Source organism: Apium graveolens, chromosome 2 (assembly GCF_009905375.1).
Source record: "Apium graveolens cultivar Ventura chromosome 2, ASM990537v1, whole genome shotgun sequence".
Classification (NCBI taxonomy): Eukaryota; Viridiplantae; Streptophyta; class Magnoliopsida; order Apiales; family Apiaceae; genus Apium; species Apium graveolens.
The window spans coordinates 390,248-412,524 of NC_133648.1; the positions used below are offsets into that span (position 1 = coordinate 390,248).

Sequence of the window (22,277 nt, forward strand, 5' to 3'; positions counted from 1 at the left end):
ATAATTTAAAATATTATCAATGCATAAATGTCAAATAGAATGCATATGGAGACATGTAAATGCATAAAGCGATATCAAGGAAAACGTATGTGAAGGGGTCAAAAATGCATAAGTGACCATGACGCGTCTTGAACATACGACGCGTCCTGCTGATAGACATTGATTACAATGTGTGTTATGAGGAAAAAGTGGGTGACATATTAACAATGTCAGTTACAAAAATTACTAGAAGACGCGCCCTGAAATTTAAGCGCGCCTGAAACAAAGACATATATGTGGGAAACGCTTGTAAAATTAGATCAAGCCTTGCTTGTATAACACAATCATGTGCATAACATGTCAAAGAAACAAGACGCGTCCTACAAATTTTGGATGATTCGGTAAGACGCGTGAAGCTTTGGGCGCGTCTAAAAAGAGTGACGCGTCCTCTCTCATATATACTTACCTTGTTCTAAGTCGAATTGCTTACTGATATCAATTTCGACCACCTCTGTGGCACTAAGGCCCCTGGTTTTTTCTGAGGCTATAAGTATAGGTTTGCCATTATGAAATTCACGGAACTTGCAGATAGAGCCAACCCGGGAAGATAACGCGCCCACCCGTTTGAGGTTGTCTTCTGTTATCATGTCTTTGAGGTTGAAGTGTTTCTCTGCATACTGGAGTACTTTATCTGCTCTTTTCTTTCTTTTTCCTGTTAATTCCTTTTGAGTTCTCTTGTCTAAAAATAAAAAAAAGAGTAAAATGAATGAGGACTTAAAGAGAGAGAGAAATTTGGAAAGTAGAGGACGCGTCCAGAATAAAGGACGCGTCGAGCTCATGAGGACACGTTTTGGAAATCACTCACTTGGTTCTAAGTTGTAGCGAACTCGGGTTATCTTGATGTCATAGACGTAGAAGAAAGGTTCCTTCCAATCCCTTTCGTGGTTGATCTTGCCTTCATTGAATCCCTTGTTGTTCAGCCACTTGTTGACTACAAGGAAGTGATAGCCAGGGATTGATTTTCTGATACTGTAAAATAAGCTGAATTCCTTTATGGAAGGCGCGCCCAGTCCAAGGTTGTGGTACATCATGTACAGAGCCCACGCTAGCTTGTACGAGTTTGGAGACAATTGAACCGGGGCAATGTCGTACCACTTCAAGATCTTTTTGATATATGGGTGTAAGGGCGCGCCCACGCCTAGAGAAATCAATTTTGGTGTGAGTACCATCCTAGGGATCTTTTGATTCCCAATGTTAAAGGTATGTGGCCTCATTGTACGAAGAGGGCGCGCCCAGATGCCTTCCATGTCGTAGTATTTCATGTGCCATTGAATTTCCAAGTTAGTTGCGGTAGAGTCGAGGGCAATGCAAGCTAGCTTGCCTTCTTTTTTCCTTCGGGCATTTTTATCTGCCTCAGTTAGAACACCAAGATTTGTCCAGTCACAATCTACTTCAACATCTGAGGGTTCCCAGTGTTCGAGAGGTGAATCAGATTTTTGAGGAGACACATGATACTTTTCAGGATCAGGAATCCTCTTTTCAAATTCGCTTACGCTAAGAGGGGACGCGTCCTGAGAAGAAGCCGCGTCCTGAGAAGCTGACGCGTCTGGAGTAGGAGACGCGTCCTCATCTGAAACAATTATGCGTCGGGTTTGTTGGCTAGTCGTGGCTACAATCTCGTCATCCGTCCAGTCTTCGATAGCATCTCTAGCATTGAGAACTGGAGTTCTTTTCCATTTAAATCCTTTCTTTTTTATTCTAGAGCTTATGGGGACATGATACATAGAATCGGAACTGGAATCAGGCATTATGGAGGTCTTTGATTTGAAGGAGTCGAAGACGCGTCTTTCTGCTTCAAGGAAAGAATTTGTCCTGTGAAGTTCTGGGAGCTCGGGCAGGAAGGAAATAGAAGGTGGGGAATAAATCCCAAGGAGCTTGTTGAGAACCTTGAACGGATGGAAAGGGGAAGATGAAGACGCGTCCTCTAGCTGAAATAAGAAGGAAGAAAATTTTGAGGACGCGTCTATGTTTATGAAACAACAGAGACTAAAAATATGTAAAGGCAAGGGAAAACAGAAGACGTCGTAAGGGCGCACCCAAAAGATTCTAACGAAGGAACTGAACTAAGGTGACGCGTCCTAAATATGATAATGCGTCTATTCTATGTGTTAAAAAAAATGATCAACAGGACGCACCCCCGGTGGAGGATGCGTCCAAAATGGTTACAATGCAGGAAATTGTAATCGGTTATGATCAATTTGGGGAAAGTTCATTTAAACCCTAAAAACATGTAATTAAAGAATCAAAAGAGCAAAATATGGAGATTTATTGTATATACACACATACATACATGATAAAAGTGAAGAACAGTTCATGAGAGCATGAGGAATATGCACGGTTTTTTTGCTCTTTCAAGCCGATTTACTCGACCAAATAAAGAAATAAAAGAAGATTCACATACCTCGTGAGTTGGGGGTTGGATTAAGCTAAAGAAATCGAGTAATGGCTGGTGGAATCGTCGGATTCTTGGACTTAACTTCTTGCAATGGCGATAATGGCGGTTTTTTGGAGAGAGAAAATAAAGAGCAAAGTGACAGTGATGTGATGTAATTGAGATATTTATAGAGAAGTAGGTGGATGACGTGTGCACCAGCTGTCACCTAACGGTTAGGTTGTAATTAGAAACCTTGGGCGCGTCTAGGTGTTAGGACGCGTCCTAACGTATTGCAATGGGGTAATCCAAATTTTGCTTATGGTTAAGTAAAATTCCAATTTTATTTTCAACTACAAATGGAATTTGGGGGGTAGTTGTTATACCCAAAATTTGGCATTGGATTGACTCGGGTCAAACGCGGGCTAGTTACAGTCAAACTCGGTATTGCATTATGGAAGTGAGGACGCGTCCAAGTCTATAGGACGCGCCTACTTGTAAGAAGATATGTCAGTTTGGTAATGAGGGAGCATGGGAGTGCATGATCAGGAAAGGACGCGCCCAAGCTCTATGGACGCGTCAATCATGGTGATAGTACCTTGCTAGTGTGAGCTTGTGACAATGGAAATTGGAGGACGCGCCTGTTTCTATCAGGGCGCGTCTTATTGCTGTGGCGTGCTGTAAGGAACGATTGATGGAGAAATAAGAATTGGTTTTGTAAATGTGAGGACGCGCCTAGATCTAGAAGCATTTTGTCAGGTCTAGTTTTACGTGGTTGGTTTGGGGATATGTTCTTGACCCTGTTAGTATTCTACGTACATAATAAAAAAATTCTTAAGAAATTATTTTTCGACCTTAGATTATGAAAACTTTCTGAAATTCAAAGGCACAATCTATATATTCGATAACCTAACTGACGAATATGACAGTTTCTTTTGTAAATGGAACAGTCTCTTTCACGAGTGAGACAGAATCAATTTAACTACAGAATCTAAATTACTGAAATATAAATGCATTAATAAAGAAATTAAATAATGCAGAACACCAAGACGTTTTCACTTGGTTCGGCCCCTACTTCTAGATCCAAGTCCACATGCCAACTAGCATGAAAAATGTATTAATTATATCAACTTCAATAAAAAAACTTACGATCTTTCTTTGATTATAAACGGATAGTCACAAAAGGACATTTTCCCTTACCACACTTGCTACCTAGAGCTACCCTACTGCTACCACCTAGCCCACCGGCTAACTTATCTAATCCTTTGAAAACAAGACCTTGTCACACCCCGGCACAGGTTGATATTACCACACGCAATGAATAACAATGAAAGTTTACAACTCAAACTAGATTCTTGTTTGACTGGATATTCAATATACAAAACAAGCCGGCCCGGGCCTTAAATGTGCCTCATTTTTTCTCGAAAATCCGGCCCGGCTCAAAACCCGAAAAACCCTGATAAAGCCCAGATCTAAAAAAATCTGGATAAAAGCCCAGATCTAAAAAAAACCCGGATAAAAGTCCGGATCTAAAAAAGCTCGGGCTTTTAGAAAAGCCCGATTAAAAAACCAATTTTTTTATATATAAAATTTGAAAATATACAATAGTTTTTATGATTTCAAAAAATTACATTATAATATTAGAAGCAGTTAAGGTATATATGATTATTTATATATTTTATTAAAAATAATTATTTATTTCAGTATCTAAACTAATCTATCTGATATATTAAAAATAGTTTTGAATTTGGGTGGCCTGTTTGGCTGTTTCAGTTTCAGTGCAATGATCATTTTTTAAGATATATGATGAAAATCAGAAAGTACGTCCAACGGTACAATCTCTTTTTTCAGCCCATTTTATCACTCTGACCTCCTCTACAATTTATTTCCTCTGTTTTCACTTTGTTTGTTATTTCCTTCCTTTTTTCCCTTAAAATTAATTAATTTTATACATTAAAAATTTACCTATTTTCTATTATAATTTTTTGTTGAAATTAATTTAAAATTTTGTGTTAATTTACTCATCAATAATACGACACTTATTCTTACAAGGTACTAAACGTTTTAACTGATAATTTATTAGTAATAATATTATTTTTAATAAAGGATTGAAAATCGAAAATCCTTAAATCAAAATTTTTAATGTCTCGTAAATTATAATATACTAACTTACACCCGTGTGATGCACGAGTTCCCATTAATATTTATATATTTACTATATATAATAAAACGAAATTTTAATATAAATAATTAAATACTAAAGTAACAATTATATAATATTTGAATAAAATTTGTTATTGAGAGGATTCGAACCTGCAAACTTATTCGTATCTTTATAAATACTAATATAAATGTTTTTTGTTCGAGAGATTCGAACCTGAGATCTTGACTATTGTATTATTTTAACGGTTCTAATTGATTAAGAAGATCCGACGGTCGTGAGAGTGAATAACCAAAAGGGAGGTTAAACTAAATTATACATTATTCCGGTTATTATAGTTTAGTATAGATTATAGATTACTTAAGTATCAAATAAATATTTAAATATTCTTTTTTTATATTTCGTCATTTTAATTTTATAGTAATGTATTAAATTATTATTTTAAACTATTATTTTAAAAAACAATTATAACTTATAAGTTATGATTTACCAAACACATTAACAACTTATAAGTAATATTATCCAAACGGCTAAATAACTTATAATTTACAAGATTCATATTACTTATAGACACTTTTAAACTTTAAGTTATAAGTTATATTTTTTAAAATATCCCAAACGGGTATTGAGAAGCAGCTATACAAGTACTTTGGTGTGATTGCCATTTGTTAATGGTGTGAAGAATTGTCATTTAACTTGAAATCATGTAAACGCTGCCATTCAACCACCATAAACAATAATATTTTCGTGATGCAATGCCACTGCTCCCTACTAACAGCACACTTATGGCCTTTGGATGTAAGAAAATTTATCCTTTTCACGATCCTTATGAATTGGATCCAGCCCCAGCACCAGCCCGTGTAGTCGTTCATCCATTCCTCTAGAGGCCATATGTTGGGTTTCAATTGTTGGGGGATTTCTCTGATAGTTTTGTGTTTTTGTTACGGATTTGATTAATCATTTTACAACAGACGGTGCCAGAATGTTGGTGACGGTGCCAGAATGTTGGTGCAGCGAATTTACCAAAATATCAAAGTACTAAATTTGGTACTTACCTGACTTCTATTCTCAATAAACTTTATTTTTAACAAAAATCGATCTAATATAAGTTGACTTCTATTTTCAATAAACTTTGTTTTTAACATAAATCGATTTATATTCTTTGTAAATTTTATTTTCAAATATTGAAAAGGCTAATCCCTTTAAAATATAAAGCCTGAAGGCTTATTACACAGACTTTTACTTTACTACCCTCCTAGCACCTTTGTAATTACAAATTTAACACACCCTTATCTCCATACTTTTCCTTACTAACGTATGTTTCATTCAAAATTATACACTACCCTTTAACAAATACAATACCTGTGCTCCCGGTTACCACACTTCAAGTCTCCTCTTTTATCCCATCCCATCTCCTCTCCCGGTTGTTTTTTATTGGTTGAAACAACAACCCGGTTCAGAAGACTATTTCTTCCGGTGATTGAAGACCTTGAAGACTTTAATAGTGTTTTTACATCTCTGTATCTTTAGTCTAATCTAAATTTCAAATTTGAATTCAAAATCAATTTCAATACTTCAATACTTACTTTTACTTTTTACCCAGCTTCCGAACCCACCCTCTTCAGATTTTAAGTTTTTCCGGCGATTTACTCAGGTATGAGGTCTCCTCTTTAATTTTGTTGTGTTAATTGAATTCTCAGATCTGCTGGTATTGTTTATTGCAACTGTTTCATGTAATAAATCGGACAATGTTTAATTTTTCAATGATTGGACATACAAGTTATTTAATGTTAGGTTGCATAATATGTATACCTCATATGTTATTGATTGCCCAGAACATCATAAATGTGTCTGTATGCCCTGTAATAAATTTGGAAAGTTTTCATTTCATTTCTCTTTTTAGTCTTTTAAATATACCTTCTTAGTTTTAATTTGTGTTATTTTTATTTGTTTGTAACCAGATATAGTGAGCTTTTGCTTAAAAGAATCAATACCATGAATTGATTCTGTGTCTTATTTCTATGTTATTGTAACCAGATTTGATGTCCTTTTGCTTCAAAGAATCAAAGAATGGAACAGTTCAATAATAAGAGACTTAAACATGAGAATATTGTGCAGGAAGTAGGCTAGTTTTTGCTTCTTACTTGCATACCTTTAATGTGTACATTGTGGGTTTAAATGTTGATCTTATTATATGATACTAAACTATATCTACGTACTCGCCTCTTACTAATTTATTTGTTTAAGGTGGTTTTACGACCAATGCGACCTCTCAATCGGCCAATGAAGTGTCGAAGAAAGCACGGAAACCAAATCCTGGTTTTTCTCTTTTCCCAACCCAGGGAAACTGTTTTGGAAACTATCAGTATCAAAACCATATTCCCATTACCCCAAATGGTAATTTTCTTGGCTAAATTATACTATAAAAGAAAGGTTGCCCTTCTAATAACATTATTAAAAACTTGATTTATTGACAGTTAGAGACTGTGTAAATAATGCGGATACCGTTACCCCATTGTCGCCTTTAGCAACAAATTTGAAGTTTTTACATAATACCATGTTATCTGAAAATTCTGATATTCCGAAGGACACGACTGTCTTCTTATCACCACACTTTTTACGCAAGCATGTTAAATGTATTAAGCGTAAGTCTTCACATTATTCAACAAAGTCATTTTGTATTCTTATTACACGTCAAATATCGTTCAAACATAATAAACTTTGTGGTCATATTCCAGGTCAATCTCGGGTTGTTTTAAAGGAGAATGTGCCTGCACAGAGTAAACAGAGTGCCCAACCTGTTTTACCAACTTCCACACTTACTCCATTGTCGCCTTTATCATCATTAGGTGCAAGAAAGTCCGAGAAGTCTGATTTTGTGAAGGACACAGTTGTTCTCGGGAAATCACACTTTGTACGGAAGCATGCTGAATGTATTGAACGTAAGTGTTCACGTTGTTGAACCAACTCATGTTGTATTATTACACGTCACATGTCTTTCAAACATTTTAAATTTTTTGTCATATTGCAGGTAAATCACATATGGTAGGCAAGGAGAATGTTCCTCCACGGAAGACACATATTGCGGAACCTTTTGTACCAACTTCCACATTTAGTAAGTTGCTTTATAGAAAATTGTTACCAAATTTATATGACATGTACGTTCAACCGATTGATCTGAGGTAATTGTTTCTAGGTGGAAAAAATTGTGATATGAGTAATGAAAAGAGGATGGATGGCGGTTATACAAAACCGAATGTGACCTACAGAAATATGAAAATATCCAAACCTCTGCCTACAATTACTAAAGGAAATCATGGTAATTACTCTCTCCCTCTAAGCACCATATATTAAATATAATATTTTAACATTTGTAGTTTCTAAATGAAATGTCACATTACTAATAGGCGTGAAGAACGTACCAATGCACCCAAGAACCATACCCAGTTTTAGCACGAGTAAAGGGCTGCCTTTTGCATACACAACAGGTACACAGAGAATTAAAATATCCCTTAGTACAGATGATAAACGTACCACCGAAGAACGGAGTGTTCATCCTCAAAGTAGTCAGTTAACATTTGTTGACAAAGGGAAGAGGCCTATTCAGTTACAATCAAATGGGATAGGTAAAATAAATTTAATAATTGCATGTTAAAGCAGAGTTGATGGAAATTAAAAAATCATATTCCCGGTGGTGCAGATTTTGATGAAATGTCTGACACAGACAGTGATAATAGTGCTGTGTTCTCCGACCTAGGTAATATTTGTAAGAGGTCATTTTTTTTAACATATAAAATGTTAGCATTAATTGTAGTTAATTGTTTAATGCGCAGATGATGTGGAACAGTTCAATTTTGAATCCTATGAACAGATTATAAATCCACTTAATTGCCCACCACGTAAATTAGATTTTAATGAGATGGAGGGTCATGACGATAACTATGATCTCAACATTGACAATGGTATTAAAGTGGATCTATAAAAACGTAAATTGAGTTTTCTACATAATAAATGCTGCTACTGAGTAACCTCTACATTAACTTTGTTTCAGAGTTCTCCTATGTTGCGGGAATGCATAGTGATCAGTCTGATGGCGAATCGGAGGAAGGTATCTATATTGATATAATTTTTCTATATTTATTCAGGAACATCATATGAATCATGACCTTATGTTCTCAAATTGAAATGGTTGCAGAATTGGAGGAAGATGTCAATTGTGCCTCCTATGAGGAAATGAAACTTCCTACTGAATGTAAGATGATCCCATTGTACAAAGCCTAATCTAATTCCCTTCCTTAAATATTTTTATTTAATGTAAAAGGTTATGGATTTTGTTTTGCAGCTATAACGGAGTACGCTACACTAGGCCCTCCCAATGTCCGTTGTAGCAAGTGTGAAGCATGAATGTGGAAGGAAGAACGTGTAAACAAAAGTGTTACCCGCGGAATACCTGTTTTTTCCCTGTGTTGTGCAAAAGGTCAAATCAAACTACCCAAAGAGAAACCAACTCCTTCTTTCATTTGGCAGCTGTATAATGATAAAGCATACTCTCAAAGATTTAGCGATGGTATGCGTTTGTATAATTGTATCTTTGCATTTACTTTCACTGGTGGGAAGGTTGACAATTCAATCAATAACCGGGGGGGCTTACATCTATAGACTAAATGGACAAAACCACCATTTATTTGGTTTTTTAATACCCAAACATGGTGAAGACCCCAAATTCTGTCAGTTATATATCTATGACACGAAGAATGAAATTAGTAATCGTCTGAAATGGGTTAATGTTGATGGGGGGATCCACTTGATGTTGATATAGTTGCTGGATTATCAAAAATGCTAGATGGGACAAACGAGTTAGTGAAAGAATTCCGCATGGCTCGCGACAGATTTGAGAAAGATGGGGTGCAAGATTTAGAAATTAGATTAAAGGTGTGTAGATCTAAAAGTGGTCGTGAGAATCATGTCGGGCCATCTGATGAGGTAGCTAGTATAATGGTTGGGGACATGGATGATACTGATGATTCTCGGGATATTGTTATAGATTCTCATGTTAAAGGTTTGGAGAGAATTAGTGACATTCATCCAAAACTTATGGCGTTACAGTACCCTTTATTGTTTCCTCATGGTTCAGATGGTTTTCACAAGAATATTCCATATAGAAAGGTAGATGAAAAATCTACCAAAAAAGAGAATATATTACACAGAAAGACTATTATTCTTACAAATTCCAAGTTCGCACCAATGAAGGTAATCTATAATCACATTGCTTTAGTAGAACATTATTTAAGGTGTTTTTCTTTAGACTGTACTCAGATTCCAATGTAACTAATAAAAATTTGTTGTCAGCAATTACTCCACGTCTTGGTGGTAGACTTTTCCAGCAATATGTTGTTGACGCATTCTCAACTATTGAGAAAGCCCGTCTATGGTGGTTTTGTACGAACCAAACCACTTTGCGTTCGGAGCTGTATACTAACATTCAAAGGAGTTTGAACGAGGGTACCTCTGATACATCAAACATGGGTAAAGGTTTTATATTGCCTGCTGGATTTGTTGGTTCACGTAGATACATGCAACAAAACTTTTAGGATGCCCTAGCCGTTTGTCGCCATATTGGTCACCCTGACATTTTCCTTACCATGACAACAAATCCCTTATGGGATGAAGTCATACAGATGATGAAACTGCTCCCTCATTGCCTACCACAGAATTCACCAGATGTGATGGCACATGTCTGTAGACTGAAGCTGGACCAGCTGATTGATGATATAAAGAAGAAGAACTATTTTGGAACTTGCCTTGGTGGTATTGCTCAAATTGACATGAATTTATTTGCAATAACCTTTGTTATAAGAAATGTGGAATTACTTACCTATCTTTTCTATTTGTTTGACAGTTATGTATGTAGTAGAGTTCCAGAAGCAGGGTCTCCCGCATGTGCACATGCTTACATGGCTGGACAGTGCTTCCAGGTTGAACTTGCAAGCAAATATTGAAAAGTTTGTTTCGGTAGAGATTTCGAATCCAGAAACTGACCCGGTGGGGTATGCCGCTGTGGATGCTTTCATGGTACATGGACCCTGTGGTCAAGAAAATCCTAAATCTCCATGCATGAAGTAATTTAAATGCACTAGACATTTCCCCAAAAAGTAAGAACCTGCTAAGCCTGAAGCTGTTATAAGAAACAGCTGTATTATTGCATGAAATGGAAATTATAGATTATCGTTTAATTAATATATGTAAAATATGAAATTGTTTTGTAGGTTTTGTAATTCAACTACATTTGACCAGTCAGGCTTTCCAATTTATAGAAGGCGTCAATCAAAAATCACTGTGACCAAAGGGAAGGCAAATCTGGATAATCAGTGGGTGGTACCTTACAACCGTGATTTACTAGTGAAATACCAATATCATATGAATGTAGAGATTTGTGAACATGCACGTAGCCTGAAATATCTTTTTAAGTACTGCCTGAAAGGGCATGACATAGCTATTGTTGAAATACGTGGGAAGAAAAGACAATCTAACAACGGAGAGGGTCTTAACGTTGGTGAAGATGAAATATAATCATTTTTTGATGGGAGGTACATTTGTGGATGTGAAGCTGCATACCGCATTTTTGGATTCAATATACATTATAGGTCTTTGGCAGTTCAACGACTTTCTATACACTTGGATGGGAATAAGTACTGTACTTTTCGCTCAAATGAGGCACTACCCAAAGTGGCCGAGAGGGAGAAGGAGAAGCACACACAATTAGAGGCTTTTTTTTATCCTTAATGCCACTGATGAGCATGCCAAACAATTTCTATACGATGAAATTCCACAGCATTACGTTTGGAATGATAAGGACCGAGTCTGGAATCCACATAAGCGCGGGAAAAAAATTGGTAGATTGTCTTACACGCATCATAGTGCCGTGGAATTATGGTTTCTAAGACTTCTGCTAACCAAGGTTCGTGGAGCAACATCATATGAGTCATTACGAACAGTCAAGGGACAAACATATAACACCTTCCAAGAAGCATGCAAGGAGTATGACCTACTGGATGATGATAATGAATGGCATATGGTATTATCGCAGTGCTCAGAAAGTGGATTTCCTCCTCAGATTAGACAGTTGTTCGTTCATATAATGGTCAACTGCAAGGTGCCAGACCTCGGAGATTTATGGAAGAAGCATTGGACCACTATGATGGACGACCTTTTGCTGAAGCAGCAACAACTCACAGGGAATCCACATTTGATGCTGAATGAAATACAATAACAATACTATGCTATTGCAGGTAATCCCAGGATTATCATAAATGATCCCGTTTTCAATTTGAACCACCACCTGCATGATATCCTTATTTTCACCATCATAATTTGCCAGACACTTTTATTCCAAGTTTTACATTTTGTAGATATTTTGGCCAAGCTTTTATATTAAGTAATAATTAAAATTTAATATAAAATGGATATGAATTGTGTTACTTAGCATCAGTATCATAGTGTTCTAAAGTGTTTTGTAAGTTTATAAGTGTTGTACAAAAATATCTCATCTATTTTAAAGCAACCTATGTTTGTTATGTAATTTTAATTAATTCTACTTTTTTCATGTTCATATTTGTTTATTTAATGTGTAATAATCATGTGTTCAATATTATATTTTCCAATAAATCTTCTTAATGTTTGGGTTCAAAATATGGTATACGTGTTTTTCAATTTTTTTGTGTTATTTAATTTATATCTATTTTAATTTTTTTATGTTATGTAATTTCATGTGTGTTGTTTAATTGTGTTTGTATTTTATGTTCTTTCATAATTTGGTTTATAATACAGAAATTCATACTTTGTTGAAGAGCATTGGCAAATCACTAAAAGACTTCACTTAGATGCCCCAACCTCCCAATAGTTATTTGGACTGCAATGTTAACAATTTGATTATTGAGGAAACTAATTACGATATTAATGAAATGGCTAAGGAATTCAACATCCTCTTCTCAAAATGCAACAAAGAGCAGTTGGCTGTTTACCACTCTGTAATGGAATCTGTTGAAAAAAATGAAGGAGGTGTCTTCTTTGTTTATGGAAGTGGTGGTTGTGGGAAAACGTACCTTTGGAGGACCTTGATTTCGAAATTAAGGTCGGAGCGGAAGATTGTCCTGCCGGTTGCGTCATCAGGAATTGCGACTACTCTAATGCAGCAGGTCGTACTGCCCATTCAAGGTTCAAGATCCCAATTGTTATTGATGAATATTCCATGTGTTCCATATCTCATACATCTGACATTGCTGAACTCATTAAACGGACAAATCTCATCATATGGGATGAGGTTCCAATGCAACATCGTTACGCTTTTGAGTGTCTTGATCGGTCATTAAGGGATATCATGAAAGCTGTAAACCCAAACCGATTCCATATGCCATTTGTAGGTATCACAGTGGTCTTAGGCGGTGATTTCAGACAAATTCTTCCAGTTATTCCTAGAGCATCAAGGGGCGAAGTTGTTTCAGCATCAATTACAAGATCAAAGTTGTGGAAAATTGCTATAGTCTTCAAGTTGCTACACAACATGCGATTGAACAAAGGAAGGAACCAGGAAGAAGTACAAGCTCTGTCAAACTTTGCAAAATGGGTTCTGCAGATTGGGGATGGGAAGGTTGGGCCGGCTGCTCATGTGAACCGTGAATACGTTGAAGATGACAAAGCTATACCTAAACAATTTTGCCACCTAAACTCAACCAACTCTGTTGATGAAATGATTGAAAGTGCTTTTCCTAATTTCCTGGATAATTATAAAGATCCAGATTATTTGAGTAATAGAGCAATATTAACCCCAACCAATCTAACTGTTGGCAAGGTTAATAGTTTTTTTGTTGAAAAACTTCCTTGCGAGATGTCTTCTTACTTCTCTATTGACACAGCGGAAGATTATCCTGGATCTAAAGATGACCAGTTGCAATCTTTCCCAACAGAATACCTCAACTCAATTAACATCCCTGGATTACCTCTTCACGAATTAAAGCTTAAAGTTGGAGTCGTCGTAATGTTGATGCGCAACCTCAACCAGACCCTAGGCCTTTGTAACGGCACCCGGATGATGGTTACAAAGTGTCTATCACATTGCGTTGAGTATGAGGTCATATCTGGACAGTAAAAGGGAACCAAACATTTTATCCCAAGGATGGAGTTGGCACCAACAGAGACAAGGCTGCCTTTCAAGTTGTGTAGGAAGCAGATGCATCTCCAAGTATGTTATGCAATGACAATAAACAAAGCTCAGGATCAGTCGCTACAACAAGTTGCCTTATATCTACCTAATGGAGTGTTTACTCATGGTATGTTGTATGTGGCTGTATCTCGTGTAACTTCCCCACAGGGTCTGAAGCTATTTATTAATGATGAAGATGGTAAGAGCACCTACATTACGCAGAATGTTGTTTATAAAGAGATTTTCTACAATTTACCAGTAAATTAGTTCCAAACCGTGTAAAATTTAATCCACCTATGACAGTTATTGATTGTCAATGTTCAACATTATGATCAATAGAAATGAAAATGTAAATCATATATTTGGTAGAACAATTTCGTGTAAATTCTAGTGAAAGACTATGCATTTTATAAATTTCGACTTTTCTGCTTTCATCTTTAAATAAAACTTCCAAGTTTCTGTTTTCAAGCAATGTTGAATTCTTAAAATCCAACAAATATTTTTCTCTGATTAACATTTGAAATTACTTTGTCAAATAATGAATTATAAAAGTAAGTGCTTTGTCAAACAATGAATTATACCAGGATTGAAAGAGTAGTGTGTAATTTCCAGTAAACCACAAAATTAATATAAAATATTATAGAGAGGTACAATAATACAACATTTCCTTAATAAGTGTGCCAATCTCCTCAGATCTACTTTAACTTTCATATTTGTGAAAGGAAGGAAGCAAATTACAGACCTCAAGTCTGTTTGAAGGTATGATTGATTTTGCACAGTATACAACTTTCAAACATTTAATTAAACACAAACACTGCATAGTTTTATAATACAAGAGTCATTATGTTTACAGGTACGAGAAATGGCCTTTTACAGATATGATAGCTTACACCTTCTTGATGAATGTAAAGAGGAGTGGAGAGTACGGCTTAGAGCACAATCAATTTGGAAGAGAATCAACCGAGCAACCGGCGAGGTTAAAGGTTTCAATATAATATTTTGCGATGACTATGTAAGTACAAAATCTGAAATTTTTTTGCAAAAATAAAATAAATTCTCTACACTTTTGTCAAACTACCAAATATTACGTAGCATAATTATCCTTGAATTTTAGAGTTGTAGGATTCATGCCTTTCTTGCACCGACAATATTTCCTAAATTCGAAGCAATTTTGGAAGAAGGTCAAATATACCGAGTGGAGTTTTTCAAATTAAAAACATACAATGGTGATGAGACTAATAGGGCCATACGTAACCAAAGGCATATTTACTTTACAAATGAAACAAAAATGGAGAAAGATACGGAAGGGGGCCTACATATTCCAAATGCAAGCTTTGATTTCATTAACCTAGAAAATTGTCAGGAACTGAAGATAGATAACAGATTCCTAGCAGGTCCATTTCCAATTAATGTATTGCATAGGTAGGAAGTTGGAAACAAAGTAGGACATATTTAATGTTTCAATGTATATCAATGCAGATGTTGTTGGTGTAGTAGAGGATGTACATCCCAGAGCTTCTTACAACAAAGATGGGGTAGAAAAGTCCCATGTGGCCCTTACAATTACTGATGGCAGGTATGTCATTCTTTCAAGTGGCAGTTGATATTTAAATTTATATACATGGATGAAGTTAATTCAATAATTTCACCTTCTTGAAAATATTTGTAGGACCAGTATCAATGTCACTTTCTTCAATGAATTTGGTGACTACTTTCTACAACAATATGAAAAAATCCAAGACAGGCCTGTGATACTTATTATAGCATGTGGACGAGTTAGTGAATGGAAAAGTAAGCCTACCAATAATTTAAGATTTCAATGCTATAACCAACATAATTTTCACTTATATATTTTTGTGTTGTAGATGTACTCTATATAACAAACTTCCCCGCAACTAGAATACACATAAATGTTACTCACCCTGTTGTTAATGAAATGAAACTCAGGTATTTCTCAATTCTCATTACGTTTACAATAAAAGTTATCAATTTTTGTTCAATGTAAATTATTGCAATAACAATTACCTTCTAGACATGGGAAACCCGATTTCTATATAATGGGCATAGATGATGATGAAGAACCATCAGCTTTACCAAGTATGACATTGACGAAGTTAGGAAAGTTGAATGAGACTTTTATTTTGGTAAGATATCCAAACATTTTACCTAAGAAAGGGTGATACAGTTCACTAACCCATTTCTTCAATAGAAAAAGGTTTCCTGTCAAGTAACTGTGAGAAAATTTGATGAGAAAATGAGTTGGTACACTCCTTTCTGCATCAAATGTGATCAAGACCTCAAGCTCATTGAGGAGGTTTATAGTTGTTGTGGACGAACTTGGACTTACCCGGACATAAGGTCTTTCGACAATTATATTTCAATTTTGTAATTGAAGTTTGATTGATTTACTTCTTTAAAAATTCTAACTTTCTATGGATTGGCCAAACAGGTTTCATTTGTATGCTCTCTGCAGTGATGACAGTGGTTGTGTCCCGATTGTCTGGCCAGATGATGAAATTACTAAATTAGTTGGAAAAACTGTTTTTGAAGTTGATGCAGAGCATACAGAGGTAACATGCATTTCCTCCAAGCCATAATCATTTGATATGTCACATACAACATTTTTCCTTGAAAGTTGGCCAAGTCTAATAACCAGTATGAATAATATAGGTAACCGGTATCAAATTAATCCCAGATTTGTTGAGAAGTTTGGAGAAGAAATCTTACAAAATTACTATTGATGTCAATGAAAAAAATGTTAAAGAAGGTTCTAAGGTTTTCAATGCTTCTCACATTTCAGAACCCTTGGAGATTTCGGACCATCATACTTCTACTCAGAGGAAACCAGATCCTGTGGAACAAACACAGATGGCAAATGTGAGTTTTAAATTATCTCAATTTAAGTGAAGAATGAAATGTAATATGTTTTTGTAAATCGTACGTAAGGTACAACCGTCAGAATCTCCAAAGAAGGTTATAACCACACCAACTGTACCTTCAACCAAGCAAACATCATCTACGACAAAACTAATCAGCCCACAAACTCTACATTCCAGTAATCGGACAAGACCAAGGTTTCAAGTCAATCCGTTGCAGTTCAATCCTAGACCAAGTGAGAAGGCACCAAAATTCAAGAATGTTAAAATTGAGAAGGTACATAATGTCTTATGTGAAATTAAGGAATAAACCACAGATTTTACGATACCTTATATTGGCTTTTACTGATTACAAAAACTTGCAGCTTTAAGGAGTCAAACAGTCAAACGAGAAGAGCCAACTTCAGAGGGGAAGACTGTTGGAATTAATAGTTAGCTCAAATTTTTGTGATTGCAACAAATGGATGTTGGATCATCACTATTAGATGTACTAATGTAACCTATCCAAACTATTAAACTATGTACCTCATTCCAAGTGACATCTATTTTGTGAAAATTCTGAATTCAGTAATGCTTTGAGAAAAAAATATACAAGTTTGCAAAATTAATTTGCATTTACTAATTACCAAAAATAAAAATAGGTGAAAAGGACATACTATACATGTAACATATGACTGATTCCTCCAACCAATATCGTAAAGTTAGATATTTTTGAAGATATAAGGACTTAATAAAAACTAAAATATTTACATCAATAACCAACTACCAATCCTAACACATTAAATTCATGTACCTACCAAAAGGTAAATGATAAAGACCGAGTTTGCTGCATACTTCAGCAACACACAGCAGCAAAAAAAATTTTAAAACACCAAAATATACAATGTCAGGGACCGATGTTGAATCATTAAGAATTCTTCACAAGGGAAGAAGTGACTGGAAAATTAGAGTACGGGTCATAAGAGAATGACGAGGAGTAACTGCAACAGGAATTGTCTTCAAAACTTGCAACTATATACTTCTAGATAACAAGGTATTTTGGTGGTTACATTTATACAACATAAAAGTTCAGGGTAGGATTAACAAGTCATATGGATTAACATTGTCTATATCACAGAATTGCCGAGTTGAGGCTTTGGTACCAGCTGTTTTGGTCGACAGAATCTCAAGACTTATTGTTGAAGGGAAGGTGTACATCATTAAGAATTTCCATGTGAAAGAGTATACTGATGGCGACTGTTATTTCTAGAGAACTAACAATGAGATTTACAGAAGGGGGGTTGAATGTAAATCTCAAAACTTTTTCAAGTTTTGAGCAGTTTATAAAGACTGTGTGTTCAAGATGAACAAGTGTGTGAATTGCTTTAAGCTGATACAGACAGATATATATTCAAACACAAATGTAAAGAACACAATAAACCTTTAAAAACTTTTCTGGTGGATTTGTTGTTCCACCAGAGATGGTATTTCAGAAATTCTGTGATCTAAGAATTTGATCACAGCTGCATCCTAGTACAAACTAGATAATTTTTCTCTCAAGATTTTTCTAAACAGCTCTGGAAAAATTCTTATCTAATTACTAGCTACTACTTGGTTTTTATATTACCAAGTTTACAAGTGAAGACAAGGATATATAAAATAATAAAGTAAGATCTCCACTTGTTTCTTCTCCAGTTCACTCCAGTACTTTGTTGACTTAATGTCTCTTTATACTAGAGTAGAACGGCTGCTTTTTCTGATGTTCCTGAAATTAGGCTGCCACATTTCAGTTATCTCTGTTCACCCACGTGCCTCTATTTGTAGGTACAACTACCACTTATCAACGGTTAATCAACAGAACATCCGTTGAAGCTTTCATCCGTTGATGCACTCATCCGTTGAAGGATGTTATCCGTTGAAGCTTTAGAGACATCCGTTGAAGCTTAGCTTCTCATCCGTTGAAGGTCTTTAAGTCATCCGTTGATACCACTTCATTTATACAAAATTACAAGGCATGAAATATTTACAATTGGCCTTCCTATCTGCATATCTTCTAGTAGTCAACATGACTCATAGTTTCTCTCAACTTCTAAGAATTACATCTTAAATACAGAGACTGAAATATGCTACAACACTAGACTTATTTCTAAGTAAAGCTACACCATCAACGGATAGCCAAAGTGGTCTTATCCGTTGAGGCTACAGACACTGAATTTCTACTTAAGTGTTTTGTTAAACATATCATCAAACTAATGCACATATATTCCTAACAATCTCCCCCTATTTATGTCTATAAGAATTGTAGGCATAAATTCAGGGTTAACTTGATGATAACAAAACACTTAACAGATATATGAATTGAAACTAAGTAGAAATTTGAAAATGCTGCAAAAATGTATGTACTAGGAGGAAATTGAAGATTTACAGTATTTCCAAGGATACTCCTTTAGCCTGAGCAAATCATCTTTTTCTTCTTTGTTCCCTGGTTTTCTTTCCTAGCCCTTTGTCATTTTCCTCAATTTGGAGTTGGAGTTGTCTGAAGAATTCAGCTTCATCTTCAACACTGATATCCAACTTAGATTGCATTTCCTTGAGAGTTTCATTGCTGGCAATCTTGAGTTGGTCTTCAAGTCTGAAAAATCTTCTGACTCCTTTATCATCTCTAAATTCCATCAACCAATGAGGTGATTTGTGAATTGTAATTCCCCTTTCTTGAATGAGTAAAGTCCTGGGTAAAGCATTGGGCTCCCTCCAAGTTTTCCTTATATTGGCAATCTTGTTGAGAATTTCAGTCTTGGCAGTTCTGGTAAAGCCAGAATCCTTTTGTATATCTGAAAAGACTCTAATCAAGGTAGAGTAGCCTTCATTCAGAATCCTGTGGAGAGGCCATGTTCTTTCCCCAGCTCCTTTGTATCTGAACACTAATCTCTCTGGTAGCTGTCTGTAAGCAGCTATTCCTCTTACATCCTCCAGCTCATCCAGATAGAGTTCAATGTCTGAAATTTCTTTTATGTCACAGATGTGAACATAATCATCTTTAGAAATGGATGGCTTAGGCTTAGGCTTTTGTTTTTGAGTGAATTTCTTAGAGGTTATGGGAGGTGTAGATTTGGGTTTTCTTTTTTGTTTCTTTGGTAGTGGAAGAGTGGTTAGAAAGGTAGGCAATTTGATGGTGTCCCAATCAATAGATTCCTCTTTTGGAATGATTGGTTCACCATGGATGTTTATAGTGGGATTAGCAGCAAGAGGTTCAGGTATGGAAGGTAGTGGTTTAGATATAGATTTGGTTACTTCAGTATTATCTTCACTCATTCTATGTGCCTTGGCCTTTCTTCTGTTTCCCTTCTGCCATTCCTCTCTTTCTTCCATACTCTCACCAAATATACTCCCAAAAACCTCATCTAGGTTTGCAATCTTGTCTTCACCCCTGACTTCAATTCCTTTCTCTTCTTCAACTTGACTTGACTTTAGCTATTGTTCAAGCTTTGCTTGTGCTCTTTTGTCAGCCTTTAGTTGCTTGACTTCTTCCTTCTTGGCTATTCAGAATTTGGGATGTCCTTGCATCACACATATGCTCTTTCCCTCTCTAGAGATAATAGCCCTATTTCTCCTTACAGCCTCATCCATGGTCTCTTTGAGATAAGCAATACTCCTACCTAAAAGCTTGTTCTCATCAGCTTTTGGAGGAGGAAAGTCCACTTCTTTTAAAGGATTCTTTGTAGAATCCTTATTGGATCTTTTATTTGGCTTGAGAATTATAGCTTGTAGTTCTTTGGAAGAAGCTTCTCCATCCTTATGTCTCCCTACTGGCTTGAGCTCCATGTTGATTGGTTCAATCTTTGTGCTATATTTCACAGATGTTGATTTATCTTATGTAGAGCCAAACAACAGTTGCAACCTTTCATCAATTCTCCTCCTTTGCTCTTTCACTTGAATTTCAGCTGCTGCTAGCTGAATCAAATCAATTCCATCAGGCTTTCCTTTGATTTGAATGATTGGAGAAGTAGTGATGGCAGGAACTAGCACTTTAGATATTTTGATTTTTGTAGATGGCTCTCCTTCCCCTTCCCTTTTACTCTCCCCTTTTTGTTATCATCAAGGAGAGGGGTCAAGCCTTGTGCTTTTGCCAGCTGCATTAGGAGACTGGTTTGAGATTGTTGGTTGTGAAGAATGGTGGCCACAGAATCTTCAATAACTTGAACTCTGTCTTCCAACTTGGCCAGCCTTTTCTCAGTAACTGATTCCTTTTTCAATCTCAAAACCAAGTCCTGCAATGTACCATAGGGCATGACTGAATCCAATTTTTCAGAACTGTAGGATTTCAAGTCAGCAATATCCTTCCTGAGATCATCCATACTCAGATTCTGCTTTACTTGCTGCAACTTCATGAGATGCAGTGAGTCCAGGTGAGCTTGAAGGATAGCCTTGATACTTGCATGTGAAGTGTTCTGAATGGCCTGTTGAATAGTGTTGATTTGTTTGACTAAGGAGACATTGAATTCCCCTGATCTATACTCCTTTGTCAAAGCCCATTCAGGTAGATTTGGAATTGAACTAGGGCCTTCATCTCCCCCTAAGTTCATGCTTCCATCAAAAGAAACAGAGTCATCATCATCAGAATTTACTCCAAATTCCTCAGATGGCTCACCAGCTGTAGAAGGCATCTTGTTAATAGCAGCTTTATCCTTTTGAAGAGATTCTGTTGTGTGTACTAGATGTAGTGTCTTTTCTGCCTCCTCATTGCCCTGAGCAGCCAACATTTGATAGGCTGACACAGGATGAGTAAAAGTGTCAGCATCCAAGGAAATGTTATCAATTACAGCTTTGTAATGTTGCTGAAATTGTCTTTCCTTTTCAGCATCATCCACAATCATTGACTCACTAGCAATGGCTGGTTCCACCCTTATATCTACTGTACCTGCCTTTCTCTCTTTTTCTCTATTTTCTTGCATCAGGGGCTCCCCCTGGCTCACACAACTCACTCCCTCACCTTCACCTACTAAGGTGGTACTCCTCTCACTTACTTTTGCCATGCTGGAAGAAATAGCATGCATTTTTGAGCTCTCAATCTCTCCTTTTGCCTGGGAGCAACCCAGCCTCTCACTCAAATTTTCACTCCCTTCCCTCAATCCTAAGAGTGATTGCACAGTATTTATGTCTTCTACACTTGGAATTGATTCAGTTATGTGTGGAGAGACTATCAACGGATGTGGAATATCCGTTGAAGGTGAAACTGATGTTATCAACGGATAACTGCTGTTAAGCTTATCCGTTGAAGAGCAACCACTTGTCAACGGATGAGTGATATCCGTTGAAGAAGGAAAAGAAGTTGAAATTGAAAGTGATATAACTGTTGAATCTGTGTAGATTGATTTGAGATGTGGTGACACAGATCCTTCAATTATATCTGAAAGAATTTGCGGGTGATCCAACAAATCATCTAAGAGATGATGATCACCTGTATTTGAGTGGGGCTCCTCCCTGAGTTGTAAAGAGGGAGAATCAGGAATTGATGGGAATAACATATCCACATCCAGAGATGGTGATGAAGTGTTTGGTGATTGATGTGTGATTATTGTGAGAGAATGGGGCTGTGACTCCACATTTATTGGAGCCACATCAAACTGAGTTTGAGAAGGCATAGATACAGAT

The 22,277-nt window shown here is 36.2% G+C and overlaps 3 protein-coding genes and 2 long non-coding RNA genes across 5 annotated transcripts; all 5 read left to right on the forward strand.

The window, feature by feature from the left end:
• Nucleotides 1-6,021: 6,021 nt before the first annotated feature.
• LOC141705224 (uncharacterized) lies at nucleotides 6,022-8,227 on the forward strand. Its single transcript, XM_074508268.1, has 7 exons — nucleotides 6,022-6,225; nucleotides 6,819-6,968; nucleotides 7,049-7,216; nucleotides 7,310-7,513; nucleotides 7,603-7,686; nucleotides 7,768-7,890; nucleotides 7,979-8,227. The coding sequence occupies exons 3-7, from the start codon at nucleotides 7,129-7,131 to the stop codon at nucleotides 8,224-8,226; spliced, it is 747 nt and encodes a 248-aa protein (XP_074364369.1). The 5' UTR covers nucleotides 6,022-6,225; nucleotides 6,819-6,968; nucleotides 7,049-7,128; the 3' UTR covers nucleotide 8,227.
• A 175-nt stretch (nucleotides 8,228-8,402) lies between these two features.
• LOC141705232 (uncharacterized) lies at nucleotides 8,403-10,032 on the forward strand. The gene is made up of 5 exons (XR_012568261.1): nucleotides 8,403-8,533; nucleotides 8,623-8,679; nucleotides 8,767-8,823; nucleotides 8,914-9,821; nucleotides 9,921-10,032. It is a non-coding gene; the product is annotated as an uncharacterized LOC141705232 (long non-coding RNA).
• A 61-nt stretch (nucleotides 10,033-10,093) lies between these two features.
• LOC141706500 (uncharacterized) lies at nucleotides 10,094-11,841 on the forward strand. The gene is made up of 4 exons (XM_074509237.1): nucleotides 10,094-10,136; nucleotides 10,471-10,690; nucleotides 10,838-11,120; nucleotides 11,404-11,841. Exons 1-4 carry the CDS (start codon nucleotides 10,094-10,096, stop codon nucleotides 11,839-11,841), a joined length of 984 nt encoding a protein of 327 aa, XP_074365338.1.
• A 610-nt stretch (nucleotides 11,842-12,451) lies between these two features.
• On the forward strand, nucleotides 12,452-13,716 carry LOC141706504 (uncharacterized). Its single transcript, XM_074509238.1, has 2 exons — nucleotides 12,452-12,669; nucleotides 12,741-13,716. Exons 1-2 carry the CDS (start codon nucleotides 12,452-12,454, stop codon nucleotides 13,714-13,716), a joined length of 1,194 nt encoding a protein of 397 aa, XP_074365339.1.
• A 979-nt stretch (nucleotides 13,717-14,695) lies between these two features.
• On the forward strand, nucleotides 14,696-15,347 carry LOC141706499 (uncharacterized). Its single transcript, XR_012568851.1, has 3 exons — nucleotides 14,696-14,782; nucleotides 14,885-15,164; nucleotides 15,250-15,347. It is a non-coding gene; the product is annotated as an uncharacterized LOC141706499 (long non-coding RNA).
• Nucleotides 15,348-22,277: the final 6,930 nt, after the last annotated feature.